A 26,958-nucleotide genomic window follows, 5' to 3' on the forward strand; every position below is an offset into this window, starting at 1 on the left:
TGCAGAAGCTAGTCTTTATGAACAGTACATCAAGTCCAACTTAAATCCAATCTGCTCAAATGCCCCTTCCATTTCACTCCTTCAGTTGTCTGTAGCACAACATGCAAATTAGTAGATGTAGTAGATTAGTAGATGTAAATGTTCATGGGGACAGAACATTACTCCACCTCACATTATGAAACATTTTTATAGGCCAAAATCCAATTATATAAAATGAAATCACTGAAAGATCAAAGCAAGTTCCATTGAGGCTAAATCAACTTTACACAGTCAGAGTAATGAGCATCTCGAAGAGGTCTAATTATGTGCAATACAGTGGAATATCTTAATCTCTCTGCAGGAGGGCGTCAGGAACATACATTAACAGCCTACATGCAGAGTTTGTATAGGGAAACACTTCCCCAAAAATCATATTACAAAAGGGGAACACACAAACACTAATCACCATGTCAAAGGTTAGGTTACAAACCATGCATTTATAGTCAAACAAAATAGTCAATGTGATTTACTTTCTCAAATGTGCATAGTCAATAAGTCAAAGTGAAGTAACATTTTATTTAACCTTTATTTAACTAGGCAAGTCAGTTAAGAACAAATTCTTATTTACAATGACGGCCTACCCCGCCAAACCTGGACGACGCTGGGCCAATTGTGTGCCGCCCTATGGGACTCCCAATCATAGCCGGATGTGATACAGCCTGGATTCAAACCAGGGACTGTAGTGACACCTCTTGCACTGAGATGCAGTGCCTTAGACTGCTTCGCCACTCGGGAGAATAATATAGCATGCATCTATATAAAACATAAAAACTGCCAGAGTGCCTCTTAACTTCAATTTATGTAATTCATTCTGCCTTTATTGTCAGTCCTGGGAGAGAGGGGGGGGGGGGTGCAACTCGATATTAGGAAGATGTTCCTAATGTTCCCCGCAGGTGAAGAAGCCAGATATGGACATCCTGGGCTGGTGTGGTTACATGTGGTCTGTGGTTGTGATGCAGGTTGGACCTACTGCCAAATGAGTGGCCTTTTATTGTCCCCAGCCAAAGGTGCACCTGTGTAATGATTATGCTGTTTAATCAGCTTCTTGATATGCCACACCTGTCAAGTGGATGGATTATCTTGGAAAAGGAGACATGCTCACTAACAGGGATGTAAAGAAATTTGTGCACGACGTTTGAGAGACATTTTTGTGGAACATTTCTGAGATCTTTTATTTCCGCTCATAAAACATGGAACCAACACTTTACATGTTGCATTCATATTTAGTCATCATGCTAGAATTTAGCAACATAACAAAATGTTGCTAGACTGCGGCACGGTAAACATTGGGTACATTACGGTAATCATACAGCCAATCACGCAGAGAGAAGCTGTCAATCTGCCCTTCTAAAAATGGCGTTGTCCTGTGCGGCGGTGTGCCGCCGTTTCTTTGTGGATTTGTACGGAATCAGAACTAATAGGGTTACAGTTATATACTCCTCTTTCACGGCCACCTCTGGAGCAAGGTATGAAAACCCATGCAAGACGTTATATACTTGTATCGTGATGTTGTTGAGCCGTAGTTATGTGGCACTTCTCTGGAGTAAACGCATTGACTATTCGATCTGGGCGGGCAACACCCATACACTGTTCACTGTCAGATAAAGGCTAGTTATACAACATTTTGAATTCTAACGTTACATTTTTGGCATGACAACAACTACGAGAGTGGTTGGACATAAGTCGGCACAAATGGATCTGAACCAGCTTGTAATATTAAAGTTCTGTTTTTTTTCAATCTTATTTTGATACTGTCTGAGTTGTCAAACAGTACTACTTTTAACGACAAGTCAAACTATTAAGGACTTGAACGTATCAGCCGCTCTTGTTTCATTACAATCTTTTTGTGTCCTTTACAGACTGCCCTTGTACAGACACTACTCATCCCCCAAATCCAGGCTAGGGATTGGCCTGCAAATTGTGTCGAGGCTGCAAGGGGCCAATGCCAAATATGAACAATTCCTTCAAAGATATTTTCCTCGTTTTTATGTTCTCTATCACACTTTCACGAAAGGTAAGACTACTTGCCATAGAACTGTTAAACTTTATAAGTGATATTGATTGGTCATCAAGCCTCCTTAGTTTATCCTTTATTTGGCATAATGCATCTCTTTATTCGTATCTATTTGCAGATCTACATTACCTTAGCAAAATTATCTAGATACATTAAACCAATAAGATCTCACGTTTGAAGGCAAACGAACACACACGTGGCCTAGCTCAATATGTAACAATTCCATGCATCACATAGGCAGGCTTCTGTGCTGCAAATACACTGAAAATTAGCCATCTTTTGTATTATTCTTCAGGTATTCAACTCCTTTTGCAAGATGCCAAAGAGGTGACAGTGATAAAAACAAGGATGCGCACCAACAGTGTCGAAGTCCAGGACTTACCCTATCGTGATATGGAGAAACTCAGGCAGGTCGGTCGAGGCTAGGGCATACACTTGAATAACAAGGAAAGTTCTTGATAATGTGGTTAGCAGTCTTTAATCTGCATTAAAGGCTTTGAACTGTAACACTTTGACCTGCAATGCATAGTACTACTTATACTATTTCTGCATGTCCAAGTATGAAAAGTTCTCCTTAGCATGGGTTATAGTAAATGGTAACTTTTTCTTTCTTTCTCAGTTTCGCAGAGACATGATCAAAGCCATTCCGCTGCTGTTAATTTCTATTCCTCCATTTGCCAACTACTTGGTTTTTGTCCTAATGTGAGTTAATTTCAGTCATCTCCTCAACATCCTCCTTTGATTCATATTTAGTTAGAAAATAGCCTAATTCTCAAGTCAATGGGAGTTAAAAGGTTGATTAATCATTGTAAACATACAGTATGCCCCCAATGATAATACATTGTGCCCCCCCTACAATGTATTAACCCCCCCCCCCCTCCCCCGTGTCCTGTCTTCCCTTCATCTCCCTGCCTTACATATTCCTCCATCTGCTCCTCCCTCTGCTTCCCTCCTCTCTTTTTCACTACCAGGTACCTTTTCCCCCGCCAGCTCCTGATCCGCCACTTCTGGACCCCCCAGCAGCAGACTGAGTTCCAGGGATTGAACCATTCCCACAGGGCCCAGCACCACTGGGCTGTGCTGAAGGGGCTTGAGAGTGCAGGTTCACATGTCAAAGATGGCCGCCTAAAGATCAGCCTACTAGACCTCTGCAGCAAGGCGGGTGATACAGAAACACTTAACCCCTCCCTTGCATACGTCAGATGTTCAAATGTGTCCATTGTCCAACATTTTGTTAACTGTAATGCAGCTAATAAATGCCTCTAGACACTGATGTCAAATAAAATTGTCACATGCGCCGAATACCTTACAGTGAAAAGCGAACTTACAAGCCCTAACCAACAATGCATTTTTTTTTTTAAATACGTAAAAAAATAAGAAGTGAAAGTAACATGATTAAAGAGCAGCAGTAAAATGACAATGTCTGACCGGTTCCATGTGTTTTTTAGGTGCAAAGTGGGGTACACCCTAACATATCTGACATCCAGGCGATTCGAGGCTTGTTTTCTGGAGCTCCCCTGAGTATCAAAAGAATAAATGCAAATCAGATGGTCAGTTTTTCCTAGTAGTCTTTATTCAGAAATTCCCTAAAACATGAGTCCATGGGTTTACTGCATGTACAGTACAAGTCAAAAGTTTGGACACACCTACTCATTCAAGGATTTCTTTATTTTTACTGTTTTATACATTGTAGAATAATAGTGAAGACATCAAAACCTATGAAATAACACAAATGGAAGAATGTAGTAACCGAAAAAGTGTTAAACAAATTGAAATATATTTTAGATTCTTCAAAGTAGCTACACTTTTCCTTGGCAGCTTTGCACACTCTTGGCGTTCTCAACTAGTTTCACCTGGAATTCTTGAAGGAGTTCCCACAAATACTGAGCACTTGTTGGCTGCTTTTCCTTCTCTGCGGTCCAATTCATCCCAAACCATCTCAGTTGGGTTGAGGTCAGGTGATCTGATTCAGCACTCCATCACTCTCCTTCTTGGTCAAATAGCCCTTACACAGCTTGGAGGTGTGTCATTGTCCTGTTGAAAAACAAATGATAGTCCCACTAAGCCCAAACCAGATGGGATGGCATATCGCTGCAGAATGCTGTGGTAGCCATGCTGGTTAAGTGTGTCTTGAATTCTAAATAAACCAGAGTGTCACCAGCAAAGCACCCCCACACCATTACACCACCTCCATGCTTCACGGTGGGAACCACACAAAGACACGGCGGTTGGAACCAGAAATCTCAAATTTGGACTCATCAGACCAAAGGACATATTTCCACTGGTCTAATGTCCATTGCTCATGTTTCTTGGCCCAAGCAAGTCTTCTTATTGGTGTCCTTTGGAGAAATGTGATCATGAAGGGCCTGATTCACGCAGTCTCCTCTGAACAGTTGATGTTGAGACATGTCTGTTACTTGAGCTCTGTGAAGCATTTATTTGGGCTGCAATTTCTGAGGCTGGGAACTCTAATGAACTTATCCTCTGCCGCAGAGGTAACTGGGTCTTCCTTTCCTATGGATCTCATTAGAGCCAGTTTCATCATAGCGCTTACTGGTTTGTGATTAAAAATTTCCGTATTGACTGACCTTTGTCTTAAAGTAATGGACTGTCATTTCTCTTTGCTTATTTGAGCTGTTCTTGCCATAATATGGACTTGGTATTTTTCCAAATAAGGCTATCTTCTGTATACCACCCCTACCTTGTCACAACTGATTGTCTCAAACGCATTAAGGAAAGAAATTCCACAAATTCACTTTTAACAAGGCACACCTGTTAATTGAAATGCATTCCAGGTGACTACCTTATGAAGCTGGTTGAAAGAATTCCAAGTGTGCAAAGCTGTCGTCAAGGCAAAAGGTGGCTGCTTGAAAGAATATCATAAAATATATTTTGATTTAACACTTTTTTTTCTTACTACATGATTCCATGTGTTATTTCATAGTTTTGACGTCTTCACTATTCTACAATGTAGAAAATAGTAAAAAATAAAGAAATCCTTGAATAAGTAGGTGGTCAAACTTTTGACTGGTACTGTATATCAGACTCACTGTATTTGTATCAGCTGAAAAATATTACATCAACATAAGTCCCTCTCTCCAGAGGCAACTCTGTCCCCTGTTCTTCCTGACTCCCCGCCTCCCAACTCCCATGATTGGCACTCGACTGAACAGCCACGCCATAGAGCTGCTACAGCTGGACCGTGCTCTCAGCAGACATGGCCTGCACCAGTTGGATGACTCTGAGCTGAGACAGGTCAGTGCACATCACTTGACCTCCTAATAAATACAGTGGGTATAGAAAGTCACCACCCCCTTTTCAAAGTGTTCATCTTTTGTTGCCTTACAGCCTGAAAGGAAAACACAATGTGACTTTTTCCAGCTTTATTTACACACAACCCACAATATCCAAGTATTTTTTTTCTCAAACTCTGAAAATCTATTAACAGTAAAATACCCTATTTGGATAAGTCCCCCATCCCCCCCTTAGAATTGCAATTGCAAACTTTGAGGTATAACCAACCACCTTCCAGATCTCAAATCAAGCTGATTGGCTTCCATCTGTGATCAATTGTAGTGACTTTGATTAGTTCAGAATAAAAGCAGTTCATAGAGGACTGCACTGCTTAGTAGTGCATTTCAAAGCAAAGAATCCACAATGGTTGGAAAGGCACAAGTCAGGAGATGGATGTAAAAGGATTAAAGGCTTTGTCTATCCCTCGGAGCACAGTTTCGACCATTATTAAGAAGTGTAAGGCGTATAGCACCACCCAGACCCAGCATAATCAGGCCATCCCTCCAAACTGGATGACCGGGCAAGGAGGAGACTGATCAGAGGCTACCAAGAAACCAATGGTGACTTTGAAGGCGCTTCAGGCCTTTATGGCAAAGACTGGTTAATGTGTACATGTGACCACTATCACAAGCGCTCCACAAATCTGGCCTCTATGGGAGGGTGGCAAGAAAAATTGCGCTCCTCAAAAAAATCCACATCAAGTCTCGTTTGAGCTTTGCCAAAAAGCACATTGTAAATTCTGAGGCCAAGTAGAAAAAGGTGCTTTGGCCAGATGAGAAAAATTGAACTTTCTGGCCTGAACGCAAAACGATGTCTGGCGAAAACCCAAAGACCACCATGCCTACAGTGAAGCACGGCAGTGGCAGCATCCTGTTGCGGTGGTGTTTCTCATCAGCAGGGACTGGAGCACTTGTCAGGATAGAAAGGAAAATGAACAGTGAAATATACCAACAGATGAGAACATAGACCTCTGCCAGGAAGGTGTTGAAACGTGAACCATGACAACCCAAAGCAACCATACAGTGGTTGAAGGACAAGGTGAATGTCCTTGAGTGGCCTAGTCAGAGCGCCAACCTAATCTGTGGAATGACTTTTTTTTATTTTTTTTTATTTCACCTTTATTTAACCAGGTAGGCTAGTTGAGAACAAGTTCTCATTTGCAACTGCGACCTGGCCAAGATAAAGCATAGCAGTGTGAACAGACAACACAGAGTTACACATGGAGTAAACAATAAACAAGTCAATAACATGGTAGAAAAAAGAGAATCTATATACAATGTGTGCAGAAGGCACACATTGAGTGCAGTCACCATGCAATTTGACTGAGCTTGAACAATCCCGCAAGGAAGAATGGGCAAATATCAGTCTAGGTGTGCAAAGTTAGTAGAGATCTATTCAAAGGGACTCATGGCTGAAATTCAAGCAAAAGGTGGTTTCACCAAGTATTCACTCAGGGGGGGGGTTCACTTATCCAAATAGGGTATTCTAGTTTAATTTTAATAAATTGAGTTTGTTTTTCCTCCCACTTGGATATTGTTAGTTGCTGTGTGTAAATAACTGAAAAGTCTTACAGCCTGAAAGGCAAACATTTTGACTTTCTATACCCACTGTATCTATGTAATCGGAATCATGTCAGCAAAAACCCACATGTACAAATGGAACACATACTTGTCATATTGATAACTTGACCCTGGTCTCATCAGGCCTGCTATGTCAGGGGGCTTGATTCTGGCAGTCTCAGCATCAACCAGTGTCAGGAATGGCTTTCACAGTGGCTCCAGTTCTCCTCTCACCTGAAAGGTATCTAATGTTTCCCTCCCGATAGCATGCTGTTCCATTAAAATATTGTGGGGGAGGGTGATATGTTTGTCCTCATGACTCTCTCTATGTCCCAGGGTCAGAGGTGTCCCTGCTTGTGCACAGTATGGTCTTGCTCTCTGCCAACTACCCAAAGCCCTCCCACCATTGACAGGAAGGAACAAGGAGTGATCTGCCACTTCCATTAATTCAGCCATCTCTCACCATGCTGGGCAGGGTAACTTTTCCATGGGGTGCCAACAGAAGAGATGCTAAGCTTTACAACTTGCTTTTAGAAGGACAAAGTGATTACTTGTGGATGTGGTGAAGGAAATGTGATTACATAGCAACTGTTGCAATATCTTGAACTAGTCAATGTTTTCAGGCTCAATCAAATCAGTTGTCAAGTGCACAGGATACAGCAGGTGTAAATGGTACAGGGAAACACTTACTCGCAATCTCTGCTCAAGTGCAGTACTCAGCCTCGAATGTCATTTTGTTTACTTGTAAAGCTGATGTTTTGACATAAGATGTGGAGCATGGGGGGGGGGGGGGGGGGGGGGTCAATCTTATGTTAAGCTAACCATATTAACAGGTTACATTTTGAAAAATAGATTGCAGACATTCCAACCCACACCTACTACATAGCCTTCTGAGAGCATATGGTGTCATTTTACTGGCCATAGTACTGTACCAGCATAACCCCCTCTAAGTATGCTTTTTAGATTGGGGAAGAGCAACTTTGAGAGTCAAGTAGATAGAATGTTGTTACATGCAGTAAGGTGACACGATCTCAAGACACTGGGGAATGCCATTCAGCAGATGCTTTAATCAAAAGCGATTTAGTCATGTGGTCCTGGGAATTTAACCCGCTATAAAAGGACACTGCAATTCAACAGGCCTTTAACATGTTTCAGTTGTGACAGCACTCTTTACTTGATCAGGAATGCATTTAATTTAGGTGAAACCTTTCTACCAACAGTCGAGTAATTGCACAGCTACAGTGCTGTTAATGTTTCTTTACCTGGAAATACCCTCATGTGCCTTGCTGCAATCAAATTGAAATGGGGTGGTTCGAAGTTGCCAATAAGGTTCTCATACCAAATATGCAAACTAATGTTCTTACTCTACTTGTTCAATTCCTTTAGATTGTTTTGAAATCAGTTCTGGTGTGATTGGTGTCAAATAAAATGTACTATCTGAAATACTTATCAATGTAAAGAAATGCTATTTACAGTAAGAAGAAACGAGTTAGATTTGCACATTGCATTTTTACAAGCATTGTCACCAATTATTTACATCAGCCTTGTCCATAGATTCAGTCAACTGTTCTGCCCAGTGAGGAGCTACAGCAGATGCTCCACTAGCACAACACTAGAGGGCATCAGTCAATGAACACTAAATTGAAAAGGTATTGACTGAAATCTTTAATAAAAATCCTTAAAATTGGGGAACCACGAAGAATGACATTACAGATTAAATAGCTTTAATGAAAAATACATTCTAGGGTAGAATATGTTCATAAGATCAAAAGTTAAGAACGTTTCACTTTCAAAAACACTTGAGATTGCTGCCCTATTTAAATAAAAAATATACTTTTCTAGAAAATAACTAAACATTGATATTCTTGGCAGGAGTCATATTCGGCGTCAGTGCAAAGGCACGTGTTTTAACATCTTGAATAAGTCAATTTAAAAAAGTTATTTAACATAACTTGACAGTCAGTTGCACTGTCAGCCACTCCTCTGCTATTGGCCAACTGATCACATGACTTCGTAGCCACTGCGAATGCCCCCCATCAACATGCAAGCGAATATGATGCCCATGATCTGAAAACACACCAAAAAAAAAGTTAGATAACATGCAAAATTGTGCGCGTGTTGAACTAGCATCTACAACCAGCGGATCTTCCAAGCCCAGGATTTGTATGTGCAAATGTATATACTTGGTTGTGTGTGTGTTTGCTCCTACCTGCAGGAAAGCGATCACCAGTGCTGCTATAATGACCCACATGAGGTTCTTCTTCAACAGCTTCTCTACAACAGTTTCACACCCCTACATAGCAATCCGAGACAGAAATGTCATTCCCGACCCATTCACTGTTCTGGAAGTATTTTTGCTTGGATGAATTGATATTTTATTTCACATTTTCATAAATCAACCACTGTGTTGGACCTTACCGTCTGGTGTATCTTGAGTGCATCCCCCATGGCCCCCTGACCACAGCTAGCGGTGACATTGATGCAACAGGAGTCTGGAACAGAGTTTGGAACAGACCCGAACTTGCCTATCCAGTCAGTGGCGTTAGTCACGCCACAACATTTCAGCTGGATGAAGAACAGCAAGAATGGTGAGAATAAGTTTGAGCATGACACAGGTAGACAGATGGAGGAAGAGACAACAGCAAAATGAGGTAGTAAGGTTGTTGGTTAGATGAGGGGAAAACAGACCGGAAGCAGGGCAGGATATTGCTTAATAATGTCAACAGAAGACGAGACAAGATAAACATGGCATAGAAGACTCAAAGGATAGAGTAATGTTACATGGGGAGGTACCAAATTAAGCAAATAAAGTCCAAAATACATACACAATGCATCTTAACATTATGACAAATGTCTCTTCACATTTTGCAGAGTCAATACAGTGCCTTAAGAAAGTATTCACACCCCTGGACTTTTTCCACATTTTGTTATGTTACTGCCTGAGTTTAAAATGTAATAAATTGAGATTTGTCACTGGCCTACATATCAAAATGTGGAATTATGTTTTTCAATGTTAAAAAAAAACCAAATTAAATGTCTTGAGTCAATAAGTATTCAACAACTTTGTTATGGCAAGCCTAATTAAGTTCAGGAGTAAAAACATGCTTAACAAGTCACATAAGTTGCATGGACTCAACGTGTGCAATATGAGTGTTTAACATGATTTTTGAATGACTCCCTCATCTCTGTACCCCGAGCAGTGAATTTCAAACACAAAGACCATAGGTTTTTCAATGCCTCACAAAAGAGCACCTATTGGTAGATTAAAAGAAAAAAGAAAGCTGACATTTAATATATCTTTGAGCATGGTGAAGTATTACACTTTGGATGGTGTATCAATACACCCAGTTATTACAAAGATACAGGCAGCCTTTCTAACTCAGTTGCTGGAGAGGAAGGAAAAAAAGGAAGGAAACCGCTCAGGGATTTCACCATGAGGCCAATGGTGACTTTAAAACAGTTAGAGTTTAATGGCTGTGATAGGAGAAAACAGAGGATGGATCAACAACATTGTAGTTACTCCACAATAGTAACCTAATTGAGACAGAGTAAAAAGGAAGCCTGTACAGAATATAAATATTCCAAAACATGCATACTGTTTGCAATAAGGCACTGAAATAATACTGTAAAAAATGTGTCAAAGCAATTAACTTTGTCCTGAATACAAAGTCATGTTTGGGGCAAATCCAATACATTACCGAGTACCACTCCAAATTGTCAAGCATAGTGGTGGCTGCATCATGTTATGGGTATGCTTGTAATTAAGGACTGGGAAGTTTTTCAGGATAAAAAAGAAACAGAATGGAGCTAAGCGCAGGCAAAAGCCAAGAGGAAAACCTGGTTCAGTCAACTCTCCACCAGTCACTAGGAGATTAATTCACCTTTCAGCCATTTAAAAACAAGGCCAAATCTACACTACTGTTGCTTACCAAGAAGACAGTGAATGTTCCTGAGTGGCCGAGTTACAATTTAGACTTAAATCAACTAGAAAACCTATGGCAAGACCAGAATATGGTTGTCTAGCAATGGACAACAACCGATTTGACAGGGCTTGAAGAATTAAAAAAAATGGCCAAATGTTGCACAATCCAGGTGTGGAAAGCTCTTGGACTTAGCCAGACACTCACAGCTGTAATCAATGCCAAAGGTTCTTCAACAAAGTATTAGTGTGAATACTTATTTAAAATGAGATATTTCTCCATTTAATTTTTCAATACATTTGCTAAAATTCCTTAAGACATGTTTTCACTTTGTCATTATGGGGTATTGTGCGTAGATGGGTGAGCATTTTGAATTCAGGCTGTAACAAAATGTGGAATAAATCAAGGGGTATGAATACTTTACGAAGGCACTGTAAGTGGTGTCGTACATTACTACACCTAAAAATATCAAATGCATGTCAGTTGTTTCTTCGGTTAGATGTAATGGTTGATACTAACGTCAATTTGCAGGTTGTCCAGGGCTTTCTTGAATTCAGCGGTGCCATTGCTGTACTTGGTGACCATGTCATTGAGACCATCATGGACAATGACTGTCAGCTAAGTAGAGGACAGAAACAATTTAGTAATTCCACCTGTTAACTATGTTGACTGTACATGCAGTTACTGTAGAGACACAGGTGTAAAAAAGCTGCCTGAAATACATGAGCATACTCACTTTGCCTCTGAAGACATATCCAGCGATGGCAGCACCAATCTCAGTGATAATGATCAGACCCAGAAGGATAGAAAACTTAGGAGAAAATATATGATCAAAATAAATATTAGCGCAGAGTTCAGATACACTACATGACCGAATGTACGTGGACACCTGCTCGTCAAATCTCTCATTCCAAAATCATGGGCATTAATATGGAGTTGGTCCCCCCTTTTCTGCTATAACAGCCTCCACTCTTCTGGAAAGGCTTCCACTAGATGTTTGAACATTTGCTGCAGGGACTTGCTTCCATTCAGCCACAAGAACAATTGTTAAGTTGGGCACGGATGTTGGGCGATTAGGCCTGGCTTACAGTCGGCGTTCCAAATTATCCCCAGGGTGTCCAGTGGGGTTAAGGTCAGGGCTTTGTGTAGGCCAGTCAAGTTTTTCAACACGATCGACAAATAATTTCTGTATGTCCCTCGCTTTGTGCACGGGGGCATTGTCATGCTGAAACAGGAAAGGGCCTTCCCCAAACTGTTGCCACAAAGTTGGAAGCACAGAATTGTCTAGAATGTCATTGTATGCTGTAGTATTAAGATTACCCTTCACTGGAACTAAGGGGCCTCGCCCAAACTATTAAAAACAACCCCAGACTATTCTCTCCACCAAAATTACAGTTGGTACTATTCATTCGGTCAGGCAGCCTTCTCCTGGCATCTACCATAACCCAGATTCGTCCGTCGGACTGCCAGATGGTGAAGTGTGATTCATCCCTCCAGAGACAGCGTTTCCACTGCGCCAGAGTCCAATGGCGGCAAGCTTCACACCACTCCAGCAGACGCTTGGCATTGCGCATGGTGATCTTAAGCTTATGTGTGGGTGCTCGGCCATGGAAACCCATTTCATGAAGCTCCTGGCGAACAGTTCTAGTGCTGACGTTGCTTCCAGAGGCAGTTTGGAAGTCTGTAGTGAGTGTAGCAACCAAGGACAGACAATTTTTCCACACAATGCACTTCAGCACTCCTTCTGTGAACTTGCGTGGCCTACCATGTCGCGGCTGAGCCGTTGTTGCTCCTAGATGTTTCCACTTCACAATAACAGCACTTAGTTGACCGGGGCAGCTCTAGTAGGGCAGACTTGTTGGAAAGATGGCATCCTATGCCAGTGCCATGTTGAAAGGCACCAATTTCTTCAGTAAGGTCATTCTACTGCCAATGTTTGTCTATGGAGATTGCATGGCTGTGTGCTTGATTTTACACACGTCAGCAATGGGTGTGGCTAAAATAGCCAAATCCACTAATTTGAAGGGGTGTCCATATACTTTTTTTTGTGTGTGTGTGTATATATATATATTAGCTCTTTTTTTAAGATTAAAGGACTTAACACATTGATAAGCTGATGAACTGAACATTAATAAGGATTTAGATTGAGCTACTGTAAAATCCTCTAATTCAGGTAACAAAATCTGTTATGTCTGTCTGGATGTAACAAACCTTGGATTCACTACAGAATAAAAGGTTGCCTAGATGTAAAAGAGAAGTATGGAGCGTTGTCAAATGTTGGTTCAGACTGCTTTTCAACAAGATCAAACATGCGGTTAATGGTTTGGATACATTACGTTTTGTTTGGAATACCAGCGTGACCACCATGCAGCAGCCCCCTCCCCTAATACAGGTTGTCATGTTATATGTAAATATACCATGGTGACCATGCAATAGCTCTCCTTCATAAATGGTATGTCATGTTATGTGTCCATACCATGGTGACCATGCAGTAGCTCTCCTTCCAGGCTCCACAGCAGCCAAAGAAGGCGATGAAGAAGACAATGACCCCAACCACAATGAGGACCAAGGGGGCTGATGAGGCTGAGACATTATTGATCACTACGGTGCTGTGGAGAGCCACCTGAACCAAAACACCCAGCACTACCAGAGCCAGACCACACAGCTAGAGAGAGAAATAAATGGAGAGATGGAAGAAAGAGTTTAATGATTAGAGGTCACAGAAATATACACTTAAAATCATTCAAATTATTTAATATTAATTTACATCATGCATGCATGGGCTTCTACAAATCATTGAATATCTGTTGCGTTGTACAAACTTTGAAATATGTAATGTGCACAGGATTGTACTTAGCCTAAACATGTACAGCCAAGTTCATAGTCTGTACAACTGAATGATAAATTGGTATTGTATGAGGTCATACTTTTAAAATGGCAAGAAAGTGCTTAAGTGTATGTCAAATTTGTTTATAAAGCCCTTCTTACATCAGCTGGTGTCAAAGTGCTGTACAGAAATATGTAAATGTCAGACAAGTGTCCATCAGATCCTGCCTTATTCCCGTTTAAGTTATTTAAATGAACTTATACAGGGGCCCTTATTCAAATAAGTCATTTACAGATTTTTTTTAAGACACTCATTCTAGAATGACAGTACTATAATGGTTATTTGCTAATGGTGTCCAGCCCTAGTCATTTAAATAAACCAACAACCTGAGTAGGTTGAGTAAACAGGAGGGTCACACAAACACACCTCTGTATGCATTGGGTGACAGGTGCTGGACCGATTACATTAAGGCTGTACTACATGGAGACAAGGATCATTTATGTATTAGAATATAGGCCTAATCTCACTGGTGTGTTACAATCAGAGATGACAGGACAGGCTACTAGTTATGATGAAAATAACAAAAATCATATACTATATTACCAGATCCTAATTTGAGCCATAGTTTAGATTGGTTTAGGCTCTAGGTCAAATGTGGGTTATATAGCATGTTGATATATCATCACTTTGTTTCATAAAGGTGTTTTGACTCAGATTATATGAAGACTTCCTATTTCCCCCTTTCAAAAAAGTCCTGGAAATAAATGTGCAGTAGCTCCAGGAACAACAGCTCGGAGAATGTCGAGCAAAACTGGTCGAACCACAACCGATCTGACTTTCGGTCATGTATCAAGATAAAATACCTAGACAATATTGCCCAATGTTAACAGGAGGAAGAACCCAGCAAAACCTACACCCACAATGGCAGGTCAGTTCCGTGGAATATCACTTGACTGGTGTGATAAGTCATTGCCCTAGTTTCTTTTATTATCCAGGTGCATCCGGTCCAAACTCAGGTACTTTCATCACAGGTAATACCAATGTAAATATTTGCCATGGGTTAGGAATAGGATTGGTCAATGCCTGGTTTCTATATAGTGGAGATGGATGAAAATGATAACATGCAGAAGAAAGAGGCCATGACATTAATTGTAGCCTTGCAATACAAATACTCACTAAGATTATCATGTAAAAAGAAATGTAGTGTGCCATTAAACACCTGAGAAGAATATTTGAAGAAATCAAATCGTATTGTCACATACACGCATTTAGCAGATGTTATTGTGGTTGTAGCGAAATGCTTATGTTTCTAGCTCCAACAGTGCAATAATATCTAACGATAAAAGAAAATACATGGGCCTCCCGGGTGGCGCAGTGGTCTAGGGCACTGCATCGCAGTGCTATCTGCGCCACCAGAGTCTCTGGGTTCGCGCCCAGGCTCTGTCGCAGCCGGCCGCCACCGGGAGGTCCGTGGGGCGACGCACAATTGGCATAGCGTCGTCCGGGTTAGGGAGGGTTTGACCGGTAGGGATATCCTTGTCTCATCGCGCTCCAGCGACTCCTGTGGCGGGCCGGGCGCAGTGCGCGCTAACCAAGGGGGCCAGGTACACAGTGTTTCCTCCGACACATTGGTGCAGCTGGCTTCCGGGTTGGAGGCGCGCTGTGTTAAGAAGCAGTGCGGCTTGGTTGGGTTGTACTTCGGAGGACGCATAGCTTTCGACCTTCGTCTCTCCCGAGCCCGTACGGGAGTTGTAGCGATGAGACAAGATAGTAATTACTAGCAATTGGATACCACGAAAATTGGGGAGAAGGGGGTAAAATGTATTTTAAGAAAAAAAAGAAAGAGAAAACAAAAATCTACCAAGTTAAATGTAAGAGGAAGAGCAATGTCAGATGTCTGGATTATTAATATATACAGTGCATTCGGAAAGTATTATATTTACTTTTCCCACATTTTGTTACGGTACAGCCCTATTCTAAAATGGATTAAATAGTTTTTGCTCCTCAATCTACACACAATAACCCATAATGACAAGGCCACTGTGTCCTTGGGGACCTTCAATGCTGCAGACATGTTTTGGTATCCATCCCCAGATCTGTACCTCAACACAATCCTGTCTCGGACCGCTACAGACAACTCGTTCGACCTCATGGCTTGGTTTTTGCTCTGACTTGCACCGCCTTTCCAAATCATGTCCAGTCAATCTCAATCAAGAAAGATCAATGGAGATGGGATGCACCTGAGCTCAATTTCAAGTCTCATAGCAAAGGGTCTGGATCCTTATGTAAATAAGGTTTATTTGACCATTTTAATACAGTTGCAAAAATTTCTAAAAACCTGTTTTTGCTTTGTCATTGTGTGGTATAGTGTGTAGATTGAAGAGGATTTTTAAAAATTACTTATAGTCTAACGTTAATCTTTTTTTTTGAAAAAGGTTGAGGGGTCTGAATACTTTCTGAATGTACTGATTGATGGGACATAGACAGTATATGGATAGAATATGTAGTATATCTGTAGAATAGAATGGTAAATGTACAGCAATAGTTAAAGGGCCTTCAGAAAGTATGAACATAGGGCAGCAGCCTCTAAGGTGCTGGTTGAGTAACCGGGTGGTAGGAGACTAGTCACCGTGACTAAAGTTCAAGGCAGGGTACTGGGCAGAGGCCTGCTAATGGTGACTAACACACTGATGGCCTTGAGATAAAAGCTGTTTTTCATTCTCTTGGGCCCAGCTTTTAGATGGTGGTGTGGGGGGGGGGGGGGCAGGCCATGGCTGAGGTCCTTGATCTTCTTGGCTTCCTGTGACACCGGGTGCTTTAGATGTCCTGAGGGCAGACAGTGTGACCTCTGGAGAGCCCTGTGGTTGCGGGCGGTGCAGTTGCCGTATCAGGCGGTGATAGTGCCCAAAAGAATGCTCTCAACGGGTCATCTAAAAGTTTGAGGTTCTTAGGGGCCAAGCCGAATTGCTTAAGCCTCCTGAGGTTGAAGAGGCGCAACACCACACCGTCTGTGCGGCTGGACCATTTCAGATTGTCAATGTCTGTATCCTTTGGAATGTTTGTTTAATTCGATATTGTATTCCGATGACATTTTGCAATTACAGAATGATTTGTTTGTATAGATCAATGCCTAATTGAGGCCAGTGTCTGAATTTTTCTATTGTTTCCCCATGGTTGTTTGTTTGTCTGTTGGTTTTAGGTTTGTTTTGATCCACTACCAGAGGGATGTCACAAAGCATCACTAGGTTTAAGCAAGGTAATTCAAAGAAATGTTTTTAGTTTGGGTTATTTTCCTAAGCTATTATTGAATATGGGTTGTCTCATCAATTATTCCATGCCTATTTCTAGAAAATATTTACTTATTTTAGAATATACACCAAGGAATATGAAAAACGTTTCACCGTTACTGCAGCCCTGTTTATGTGGATGGGACGTGCTCCCTCTGCTGTCTCCTGAAGTCCACAATCAGCTCCTTCGTTTTGTTTACGTTATTTTCCTGGCACCACTCCGCCAAGGCCATCACCTCCTCCCTGTGGACAGTCTTGTCATTGTTGGTAATCAGGTCTACCATTGTTGTGTTGTCTGCAGACTTGATGATTGAGTTAGAGACATGCGTGGCCACGCAGTCATGGGTGAACAGGGAGTACAGAAGGGGACTGAGCACGCACCCTTGTGGGAACTGTGTTGAGTATCAGCGTAGCAGAGGTGTTGTTGCCTACCTTCAACACCTGGGGGCAGCCCATCAGGAAGTCCAGGACCCAGTTGCACAGGGCGGGGTTCAGACCCAGGGCCCAGAATTTAGTGATGATCTTCGAGGGTACCTAGGTATTCCCCTTGTCCAGATAGGATAAGGCAATGCGATTACATCCTCCATGGAGCTAGTGGGCCAGTATGCAAATTGCAGTGGGTCTAGGGTGTCAGGTAAGGTGGAGGTAATATGGGAACAATATCCCCAATGCACTTCCTGATGAACTCAGTCACAGAGTTAGTGTATACGTCAATGTTATTACCAGAGGCAACCTGGAACATATCCCAGTCCACGTGATCAAAACAATCATGAAGCATAGATTCCAATTGGTCAGACCAACGTTGAACTGTCCTTACCACGGATAGTTCCGGTTTTAGTTTCTGCATATAGGACGGGAGGAGCAAAATGGACGCGTGATCTGATTTGGCGAAGGGAGGGCGGGGAAGAGCTTTGCAGCCGTCCCGGAAAAGAGAGTAACAATGGTTGAGCGTTTGAGGCGCGAGTTGCGCAGGAGAGATGATAAAACTTTGGTCTCATTTTCTTCAGATTTGCTTTATTAAAAGTTCCCAGCTACAATAAATGCTGCCTCAGGATATGCGGTTTCCAGTTTGCACAAAGTCCAGTGTAGTTTCTTAAGAGCCGTCGTGGTATCGGCTTGAGGGGGAATATACACGGCTGTGACGATGACCGAAGAGAATTCTCTCAGGAGGTAATGCGGTCAGCATTTGATTGGGAGGTATTCTAGGTCAGGTTAACTAACAAAAGGACTTGAGTTCCTGTAAACTGCCACAATGACGAATAAAGGATACAATTTAGGAATGTCGTATTTCTGGTCAAAATGCCAGTGAGTGACCACAAATCTAATATCCAAAAGTTATAGGTAATAATGCAAAAAACTTTGAGCAAATAACACACATAAAGTGCAAAGTTGCTTAGGAGCTAGGAACAAGACAAAGAGATCCCACTCTTGAACTTCGATATGTCTGTACAGTATATTATGTTCAACGATATTGAAACAATTTTGTTTGTCAAATTTATGTTGAATATTCATGTTTATATTTTTCTACATATGTAAATTAAGGTTTCAAAAAAAGTTTTTGAAATCAAAATGCTACTCACATTACAGAGCAAGTGGTAAAGCTTTATAGGTCACCAATGTTTGCTTTTTAGCAGAGTATGTGAGAAGAGTGGAGTGCGGAGCGAATTGCCCCAAATACTGGAGCATTGGCCTTCTCGCCCGCTCCAATAGTGCACACTTCACGAGTTCTGGACACGCCCAGCTCAGCATGCATTTGTAGGCTACTTGTGTGCTGCTATAGCCCCTTGCTTTAACTACCGTCATGGAGTTAGCTAAATATTTTCATAAAGAAACTGATAAATCACAGCGGTGCAAAAATTAGGGTGACTTACAAAGGAGGAAGGACCAAGAAAGGGAGTGATGTAGCATCCACAACTAAATAATCAGGAAAAGTGTATTTTTTAGAAAGCATGATGTTTTACTATGTGCACATGCTAACAGAAAGGAACGAGGTGGGAAGCTAGCTAAGTGTGTTGTTCTAGCAAAGTATTTATAAACAAAACCCCTAATCTCTTAAGTTTTGTTCTTGTTTGTTCTATTATCTATTCAATACGCTGTCATTGATTTTGGCACAATAGGCCTGACATTTTACCTCGTTCAAAGACGCTTCCCGTTTTGGTGTGGTTATTTTGCCTAACTATAGAAAAATACAAAAACAACTCTGCATCCATGCCCAGCCTGGCAAGAGTGGCCTGACGGTTGTTTAGCATCCCCAGTGGCTCTGCAAGCGCGGTATTTACCGCTACTGGCCTGCTCTCCAGGCACCATCACACGAGCCGCAAGCCACAGATTCTGGCCAAACTTGTGTTTCTAAAACTGAATTCAAAGGCATTGTAGACAACCGAATAAGGCATGTTTTGTTTCATTTGTATTTAACTCAGAATAAGTCAAAGCCTATTTGCACAATAATGATTTAATAAAAAGGAAATGTTTAAATGTTGGGCGCTTAATGTTCCTGTCAGCCTAGTGTGCAGCACTCGCAAAAGCTTCACAATTTATTTATTTGTAATCTAAATCCTTCTTAGTCACCTTCATAATCATATGGTTTGGTTTCAATACTTCAAAAACAAAATGGTAGGGCCAGGTAGTCACAAAAATAGATGGGTGTTTGTTAAACGGGGACAGAGCGATGCGCATGCGGTTTCTGACCTCTTATTACAACATAGCTCATGGATTAGTCAAGAGATCTTAACTTTCACATGAAGGCTTTGTATCAGTGAATGCAGACCATAAAAAAAAGGACAAGTCACATGATATTTTCATAACACTTTGAACAGGTCACAAGACTCAGATTCATCACATGCTCACTCACTCACTCCCACCCTCCCTCTCAAGTCATTACTTCCTCTTTCAATAGAATTTTAGAAGTTAAACATTAACACAATTTTTTATATTTCCAATAGGAGTTTGTGTGCGTGCGTGTGTGTCCTGGGTCAGCTGACAGACTCCTGCGTATTGGCCTTACAATAGAACTACAAGACTAAGCAATGACAGTCTTGGCAAGTTGGAAATAAATAGATTTAAAAAAAATACACAACCAGCTGTAGGCTACATATAAACTGGGTCAAGTAACTACAATAACAGTTTAATGCCAAACAATTAAGAGGCTCAGAAACTGAGGTAAGCTAACGGAAAGTGAGAAACCTTGCTCTCAGTCCCACACCAAACATAAAAATTTCATTTTGTGGCATATCTAACTACATCACAACTGACAGTTGTGGAGGAGGCTTGTATAACTTTTACAGCTGTAAAGAGTCATGATGATCACATGCCCTTTTACAGATTTGTAGATGTTCATTTTCAGTATTAATGAAAGGGACTTTTCTTAGTAAGCCTACCAATTACCTAACTTGTCTTGAACATATCACATGGACCAAACTAATACACCACATTAAAACTATTTCAGTTCGAGGAACTGTGAAACTTCCTTAATGAATCATGAGCTGTGTTAACTGAGTGTCAGAGGCATTTCACAATCAATCTAGATATAGGTTGTATTAGTGCCACCAGATGTACAGAATTCAAAAGGCCAGAAGCAGCACATCCTAGCCAGTCAGGATTCCAAACCTCCACCTGCATTACTCACCCAGAAGATGAAGTTGAAAAAGAAGAGTAGGTACTTCACACATTTCATTCTTCCCTCGACACCCATGGTGAGTCCGGATCAAGACCCTGGCTCAAGACAAAGAAAAATACATTTTAACTAGTGAGACTAAAGAATTATTACTATTATTATTGTTATTATGTATTACAAATACAAAATGGTGTAGAGGAGTTTTAGGATATCACTTGTTGTTTCATCGCCTAGGCCTAGTGTGTTTAGCTCTGTTTAGCTCTGCTAAACACACAACAGGACAATGACCCATCAGACTTCCAGGCTGTGTAAGGGCTATTTGACCAAGAAGGAGAGTGATGGAGTTCTGCACAATCACCTGACCTCAACCCAATTGAGATGGTTTGGGATGAGTTGGACTGTAGAGTGAAGGAAAAGCAGCCAACAAATGCTCAGCATATGTGGGAACTCCTTCAAGACTGCTGGAAAAGCATTCCAGTTGAAGCTGGTTGAGAGAATGCCAAGAGTGTGCAAAGCTGTCATCAAGGCAACGGGTGGCTACTTTGAAGAATCTAAAATATATTTTGATTTGTTTAACACTTTTTTGCATACTACATGAGTCCATGTGTTATTTCATAGTTTATGTCTTCACAATTATTCTACAATGTAGAAAATAGTTTTAAAAATTAAGAAAAACCCCGGAATGAGTAGGTGTCCAAACTTTTGACTGGTAAAGTATGTCTACATTCCTGTTAGTGAGCATTTCTCCTTTGTCAAGATGATCCATCCACCTGACAGGTGTGGCATATCAAGAAGCATGATCATTCCGCAGGTGCACCGTGTGCTGGAGGCAATAAAAGCAGTTTGGAGTCGTAACCAACGTCAGTGGGTGTGATCTTCACGGATGAATCCCGGTTTCAACTGTACCGGGAAGATGGCAGACCTTGTGAATAGAGTGCCCCATGGTGGCGGTGGGGTTATGGTATGGGTAGGCATAAGCATAAGCTACGGACAATGAACACAATTGTATTTTATCGAATGCAATTTAAATGCACAAAGATACCGTGACGGGGTCCTGAGGACCATTGTCTTGCCATTCATCCGCTGCCATTACCTCATGTTTCAGCATGATAATAAACGGCCCCACGTCACAAGGATCTGTACACAATTCTTAGAAACTGAAAATGTCCCACTTCTTCCATGGCCTGCTACTCAGACATTTCACCCATTGAGCATGTTTGGGATGTTCTGGATTGACATGTACGACAGCGTTGTTCCGGTTCCCACCAAAATCCAGCAACTTGGGACAGCCATTGAAGAGGAATGGGACAGTATCCCAAAGGCCACAATCAACAGCCCGATCATCTCTATGTGAAGGAGATGTGTCGCGCTACGTGAGGAAAATGGTGATCACACCAGATACAGACTGGTTTGCTGATGCATGCTCTTTTTTTTTTTTAGTTATCTGTGACCAACAGATGCATATCTGTATTTCCAGTCAAGTGAAACCCATAGATTAGGGCTTAATGAATTTATTTAAATTGACTGATTTCCTCATTAACTGTAAATCAGTAAAATATTAAAAATGATTGCATGTGGCGTTTATATTTTTGTTCAGTGTCTATTGGGTGACACAGGTCATTAAGAGGCCACCATAGGCTATTCAATTTAGTTAATTGTTTGTAAAAATCGGTCCCATTTCAGATTAGGCTACTTTAGTTCACAGAGCTGGAAAGGCCTGCAGGGCCGGCGTTATGGGTAGGCCTTAGGGGGCCAGGCCCGCCCTACCGTACCTCCTTGCCCGTACAAATAAAATATTGATCATTTATTTGACTGAGACGCACGCCGACAGAAAGATTCATCAATCTCAGTTAAAGCATCTGAGCGAGCAAAACAGCGCCCCTCTGTCTCAGTATGTGTAGACCTTGTATCTAATGCTGTCTGGACCAAAAGAGTATGGCATGTCACACAGCATCAGATACATGGGCTACATTTAGGGAGGCGCTGTTTCACTCACCCAGATGCTTTCTCTGTTGATATAGTTTCAGCAGAGAGGAAGAGGCAAAGCAAAAGGGATCACACTTGCCAAAATATGTCCAGGATAAACCAAAATGAGTTTATGGGAATTATATGCAGACCTAATCTTGTCGCCTGCCTCTGGGACAAATACTCCCATTGTTAGGCGGAGACATGAGCATCTTGTCATTATATACAGATCTCTGGTTTCAGCCCCTTGCGAATTGGAGAGTAAAGTTGGCTGGTTCACAGTGCATTGTTAAGAGTCATTAATTTAGACGTTTTTCCAAGGAGCTCTTAGATGTAAAGTTGTGTGACTAAGATGTTTGATGTAGTGTTTTTTTATTAGAAAATGTGCATGAAAACAAGTCCTCTCTCGTTGAAAGAAATAATCTTGTGAAAAATCTCACTGTTGACCAATCACTGACGAAGGGGCGTAGACGGATACTACTTTAGTTTGCCTCCAGAAAAATGTTGTGCCGGAACAGCCGAAAAAACGTGCTGAAGTCCAAAACGAACAAGAACGTCACAAATTGTTGTCATAATATATGCACAAACTCTTCCGAACTTTTTCGGCTGGCAAGCATGCAGGACACCTTTAGGATGCTGGATTGCTCAAAGTAAATTGATGTTTCGCCTAAATTATACAGTTACTCCTGTCTGAATAAAATCATTCAAAATACTTCACCAGGGAGCATGACCAGAGAATCAGTAGCATATATATATATACACATATACATACATATACATACATATACATACATATACATATATATATTTTTTTAATTGCTGTTCAGTGGTGTAAAGTACTCAAGTAAAAATACTACTTACGTAGTTTTTTTTTTTTTTGGTATCTGTATTACAATTTAGATTTTGGACTACTTTAACTTCACTATATTCCTAAAGAAAATAATGTACTTTTTACTCCATACATTTTCCCCTGACATGCAAAAGTACTCATTACATTTTGAATGATTAGCAGCTTCCTGCCATCCAGGACCTCTATAACAGGCAGTGTCAGAGGAAGGCCCCAAAAATTGTCAAAGACTCCAGCCACCCTAGTCATAGACGATTCTCTCTGTTATCACACGGCAAGCAGTACCGGAGCGCCAAGTCTAGGTCCAAAAGGCTTCTATCCCCAAGCCATAAGACTCCTGAACAGCTAATCAAAGGGTTACCCAGACCCCTCTTTTACACTGCTGCTACTCTCTATTATCAATGCAGTCACTTTAAATCTTGTACATGTACATATTACCTCAACTAACTGGTGCCCCCGCACATTTACTCTGTACCGGTACCCCTTGTATACAGCCTCACTTTGTTTGCTGTATTGCCCAGTCTGAGATATGGCATTTCCTTTGCAACGCTGCCTAGAAGGCCAGCAGACCGGAGTCACCTCTTCACTGTTGACGTTGAGACTGGTGTTTTGCAGGTACTGTTTTGCGGGTACTATCTCATGAAGCTGCCAGTTGAGGACTTGTGAGGTGTCTATATCTCAAACTAGACACTCTAATGTACTTGTCCTCTAGCTCAGTTGTGCACCGGGGCCGCCCACTCCTTTATATTCTGGTTAGAGCTTTCTGTGAAGGGAGTAGTACACAGCGTTGTGCGCCATGTTGAGCCTGTAATCGAACTCACAAAAGCTGATGCTCCAGATACTCAACTAGTCTAAAGGACAGTTTTATTGCTTCTTTAAATCAGAACAGTTTCCAGCTGTGCTAACAATTACAAAAGGGTTTTCTAATGATCAATTAGGCTTTTAATAATAAACTTGGATTAGCTAACACAATGTGTCATTGGAACACAGGAGTGATGGTTTCTGATAATGGGACTCCACGCCTATGTAGATATTCCATTAAAAATCAGCCGTTTCCAGCTAGATTAATCATTAATAACATTGTATTTCTGATCAATTTGATGTTATTTTAAATGAAAAAACATATATCTTTCAAGAACAAGGAAATTTCTAAGTGACCCCAAACTTTGTAATGGTAGGAATAGTTTGCCTAATAAAGGAACTTGAAATTAGGTATACTTTTACTTTTGATTCTTAAGTATATTTTAGCAATGACATTTGTTTTTTTATACTTAAGTATATTTAAAACCAAATACTTTTACTCAAGTAGTATTTTATTGGGTTACTTTCACTTGAGTCATTTTCTATTAAGGTATCTTTACTTTTACACAAGTTTGAATAGGCTAGTTGATATAATATTGGAAAGTCGCTAGCTACAGCTTTGGGCCAGACCCAGTCATGATTTTAATACGTTGGACTTCAATAACTAATCAAGACAGATCGAAAGGGAGGCAGACAGGCGGAGTAGAGAGATTCATGTGATTGAAAGAACCTGCATTTTTATCCGGATATTTCACTGTTTTTAAATTGTCGGCTTTATGCCTATGCATTTTAGTTAGTTGACTATGGAAGATATGCCTACTGCTACACTGGCCTATAGTCTCTCGGAGTTCTATGCTCTCATTTATTTAGCCGCCAATGGAGCACAGTGCATTAATGTGTCCATATGGCAGAGGCTAGTGCTCTCGCCATGTTTGAAATTAAACTTTAAGATTTGTATTATTTTACTTCAGATTTTTATTATTAAACACATGACAATGACTTTGAGAAATGAAAACGTTATTGAAATGTAACTGTTCCACGAAAATGCGCATATAAAAATGATCATAACTGGCACGCAGATCGGTAGAAATGGTAGGCTAAAATGTAAGCTTCCCCAAATTTGAAACACACGAGCAGCCTATGTTCTTTACTATTACACCCCTTTAAAAAATGTCAACGCGCAAGCGCCTGCACACATGGGGCCCAGTGAAAACGTGCCCGCCGATGGAAATCAAAGATCCGTACAATTGATTCGTTCTGCCGCTAGCCCTGAAAGGCCTCAAGATTGACGTGACAAATGGGCTTATTAAATCAAAGAGAGTAAACAATTGATATTGGAACAATTACTGACTGGGGAGCCTAATAGGAATTCGGACTTTTTTTAAATTAACGTTTTAAAATCAAGACTGCGACACCCATCGCTGAGGCAACAATGACCAACCAAACCGTTAAATCAGATGGCGCAGGATACAATGTAACTATTATTCTAGCTTATCGTTCGTAACCAAATTCAATTAGTTAAGTTGACTACTAAGTAACCGTAAAGACAACAAAGGTATATTAGACAACAGCTTAAATGAAACGTGTCGTTTCCGCATTCTCGAAACATTTGTTCCCCCTTTCTCTAACCTTTTCTTTCTTTATTGATTTCAGATTTAACAGTCATATAACATCAAAGAATTGAAAAAACAAACTTGAATGAAGTAACACTTACCTTTGTTTTCAAGTTGGAAAAGTAGAGGCGGCGAAGCGATGTGAGGCGTTGGTTGAAATTTGGAAACAAGTTGTTGGGGAAGTTGACGAAGCAATTCTCCGTTTTATAAGCCCCTCCCTCTCTAAATTGCCCTCCATGATCTAATCTGGTTCCAGAAAGCATTAAAAAAGTGGTCATGGAAAATGACCGTCAACAACTAGTTTCACTATCATCCACAGTACACACAGTAGCAGTTCCATTTGCACAACAGTTATTAGGCCTATCAGTTGAGCCTGTAATATTTCAAGGCGAAGCACTATTCATTTAATTTCATCAGTGATGCCCTAGCCTGTAAAATGCATTCACTTCTTAATGTAACTGTAGGCCTAAAACAAATGTGTAGTAGACTTAACTTAGTGACGACTGAAATAATTAAATCAATCCATTTGTTGCGCTCAATACAGAAGTGCTCGGACGAAACAGACGCGAGGCTACAAGACAAGTTTCACTAGTAAAGACTGGGGTATGTTCCATGATATATTTGATAACATTGAGGAGTTACCACAACAGTCACAGGCTTCATCAATAAGTGCATAGTCAATATCACTCCCCGCCGTGACTATAACAACGTATCCCAACCAAGAAAGATGCCATACAAGCAACATCCGCGCTGGGATAAAGGCTAAAATTACTGTTTACAATGAACGGGACATGGACACACATAAGATATCCCACTACGACCTCCGACGAGACATCAAACATGCAAAAGACATGCTCATCACTAAGATAAGGACTCTGGGACTAAACACCTCCCTCTGCAACTGGATCCTGGACTTCCTGACGGGCCGCCCCCAGGTGGTAAGAGTAGACAACACGTCTGCCACGTTGATCCTTGACACTGGGGCCCCTCAGTGGTGTGTACTTAGTCCCCTCCTGTATTCCCTGTTCACCCACGACTGCCTGGCCAAGCACGACTCCAACACCATCATTAAGTTTGCTGACGACACAACAGTGGTAGGCCTGATCATCGACGACGATGAGATGGCCTATAGGGGGGAGGTCAGAGAACTGGCAGTGTGGTGACAGGACAACAACCTCT

General features: G+C 41.2%; 2 protein-coding genes across 3 annotated transcripts; one reads left to right on the plus strand and one right to left on the minus strand.

Annotated features, from left to right (window-relative positions):
- The first annotated feature begins 1,185 nt into the window (after window positions 1-1,185).
- LOC129860716 (LETM1 domain-containing protein 1-like) lies at window positions 1,186-8,355 on the plus strand. The gene is made up of 9 exons (XM_055931396.1): window positions 1,186-1,505; window positions 1,899-2,053; window positions 2,349-2,464; window positions 2,673-2,755; window positions 3,025-3,211; window positions 3,502-3,603; window positions 5,156-5,308; window positions 7,051-7,147; window positions 7,243-8,355. Exons 1-9 carry the CDS (start codon window positions 1,393-1,395, stop codon window positions 7,314-7,316), a joined length of 1,080 nt encoding a protein of 359 aa, XP_055787371.1. The 5' UTR covers window positions 1,186-1,392; the 3' UTR covers window positions 7,317-8,355.
- A 203-nt stretch (window positions 8,356-8,558) lies between these two features.
- Window positions 8,559-25,971, minus strand: LOC129860717 (CD63 antigen-like). 2 transcript variants are annotated; one of them, XM_055931398.1, is made up of 8 exons: window positions 25,881-25,971; window positions 20,566-20,655; window positions 13,303-13,491; window positions 11,563-11,637; window positions 11,346-11,444; window positions 9,325-9,471; window positions 9,116-9,199; window positions 8,559-8,973 (listed from the first exon to the last, which is right to left on the minus strand). In XM_055931398.1, exons 2-8 carry the CDS (start codon window positions 20,629-20,631, stop codon window positions 8,908-8,910), a joined length of 726 nt encoding a protein of 241 aa, XP_055787373.1. In that variant the 5' UTR covers window positions 20,632-20,655; window positions 25,881-25,971; the 3' UTR covers window positions 8,559-8,907. The 2 variants fall into 2 exon arrangements, with proteins under 2 accessions (XP_055787373.1, XP_055787372.1); XM_055931397.1 differs by having other exon boundaries at window positions 20,566-20,651; window positions 25,881-25,969.
- Between the last annotated feature and the right edge of the window lie 987 nt (window positions 25,972-26,958).

Source organism: Salvelinus fontinalis, chromosome 8 (genome assembly GCF_029448725.1).
Source record: "Salvelinus fontinalis isolate EN_2023a chromosome 8, ASM2944872v1, whole genome shotgun sequence".
NCBI classification, from domain to species: domain Eukaryota; kingdom Metazoa; phylum Chordata; class Actinopteri; order Salmoniformes; family Salmonidae; genus Salvelinus; species Salvelinus fontinalis.

Bases quoted from the DNA above. Each gene is read 5' to 3' on its own strand.
- LOC129860716 (XM_055931396.1), top strand. From the start codon at position 1,393: ATGGCGTTGTCCTGTGCGGCGGTGTGCCGCCGTTTCTTTGTGGATTTG. The intron at 2,756-3,024 runs GTGAGTTAATTT...TTTCACTACCAG, and splicing joins TACTTGGTTTTTGTCCTAAT to GTACCTTTTCCCCCGCCAGC. The intron at 3,212-3,501 runs GCGGGTGATACA...TGTGTTTTTTAG, and splicing joins TACTAGACCTCTGCAGCAAG to GTGCAAAGTGGGGTACACCC.
- LOC129860717 (XM_055931398.1), bottom strand. From the start codon at position 20,631: ATGGGTGTCGAGGGAAGAATGAAATGTGTGAAGTACCTACTCTTCTTT. The intron at 11,445-11,562 runs GTGAGTATGCTC...TCCTCTACTTAG, and splicing joins GATATGTCTTCAGAGGCAAA to CTGACAGTCATTGTCCATGA. The intron at 9,200-9,324 runs GTAAGGTCCAAC...ATTGCTATGTAG, and splicing joins CACTCAAGATACACCAGACG to GGGTGTGAAACTGTTGTAGA.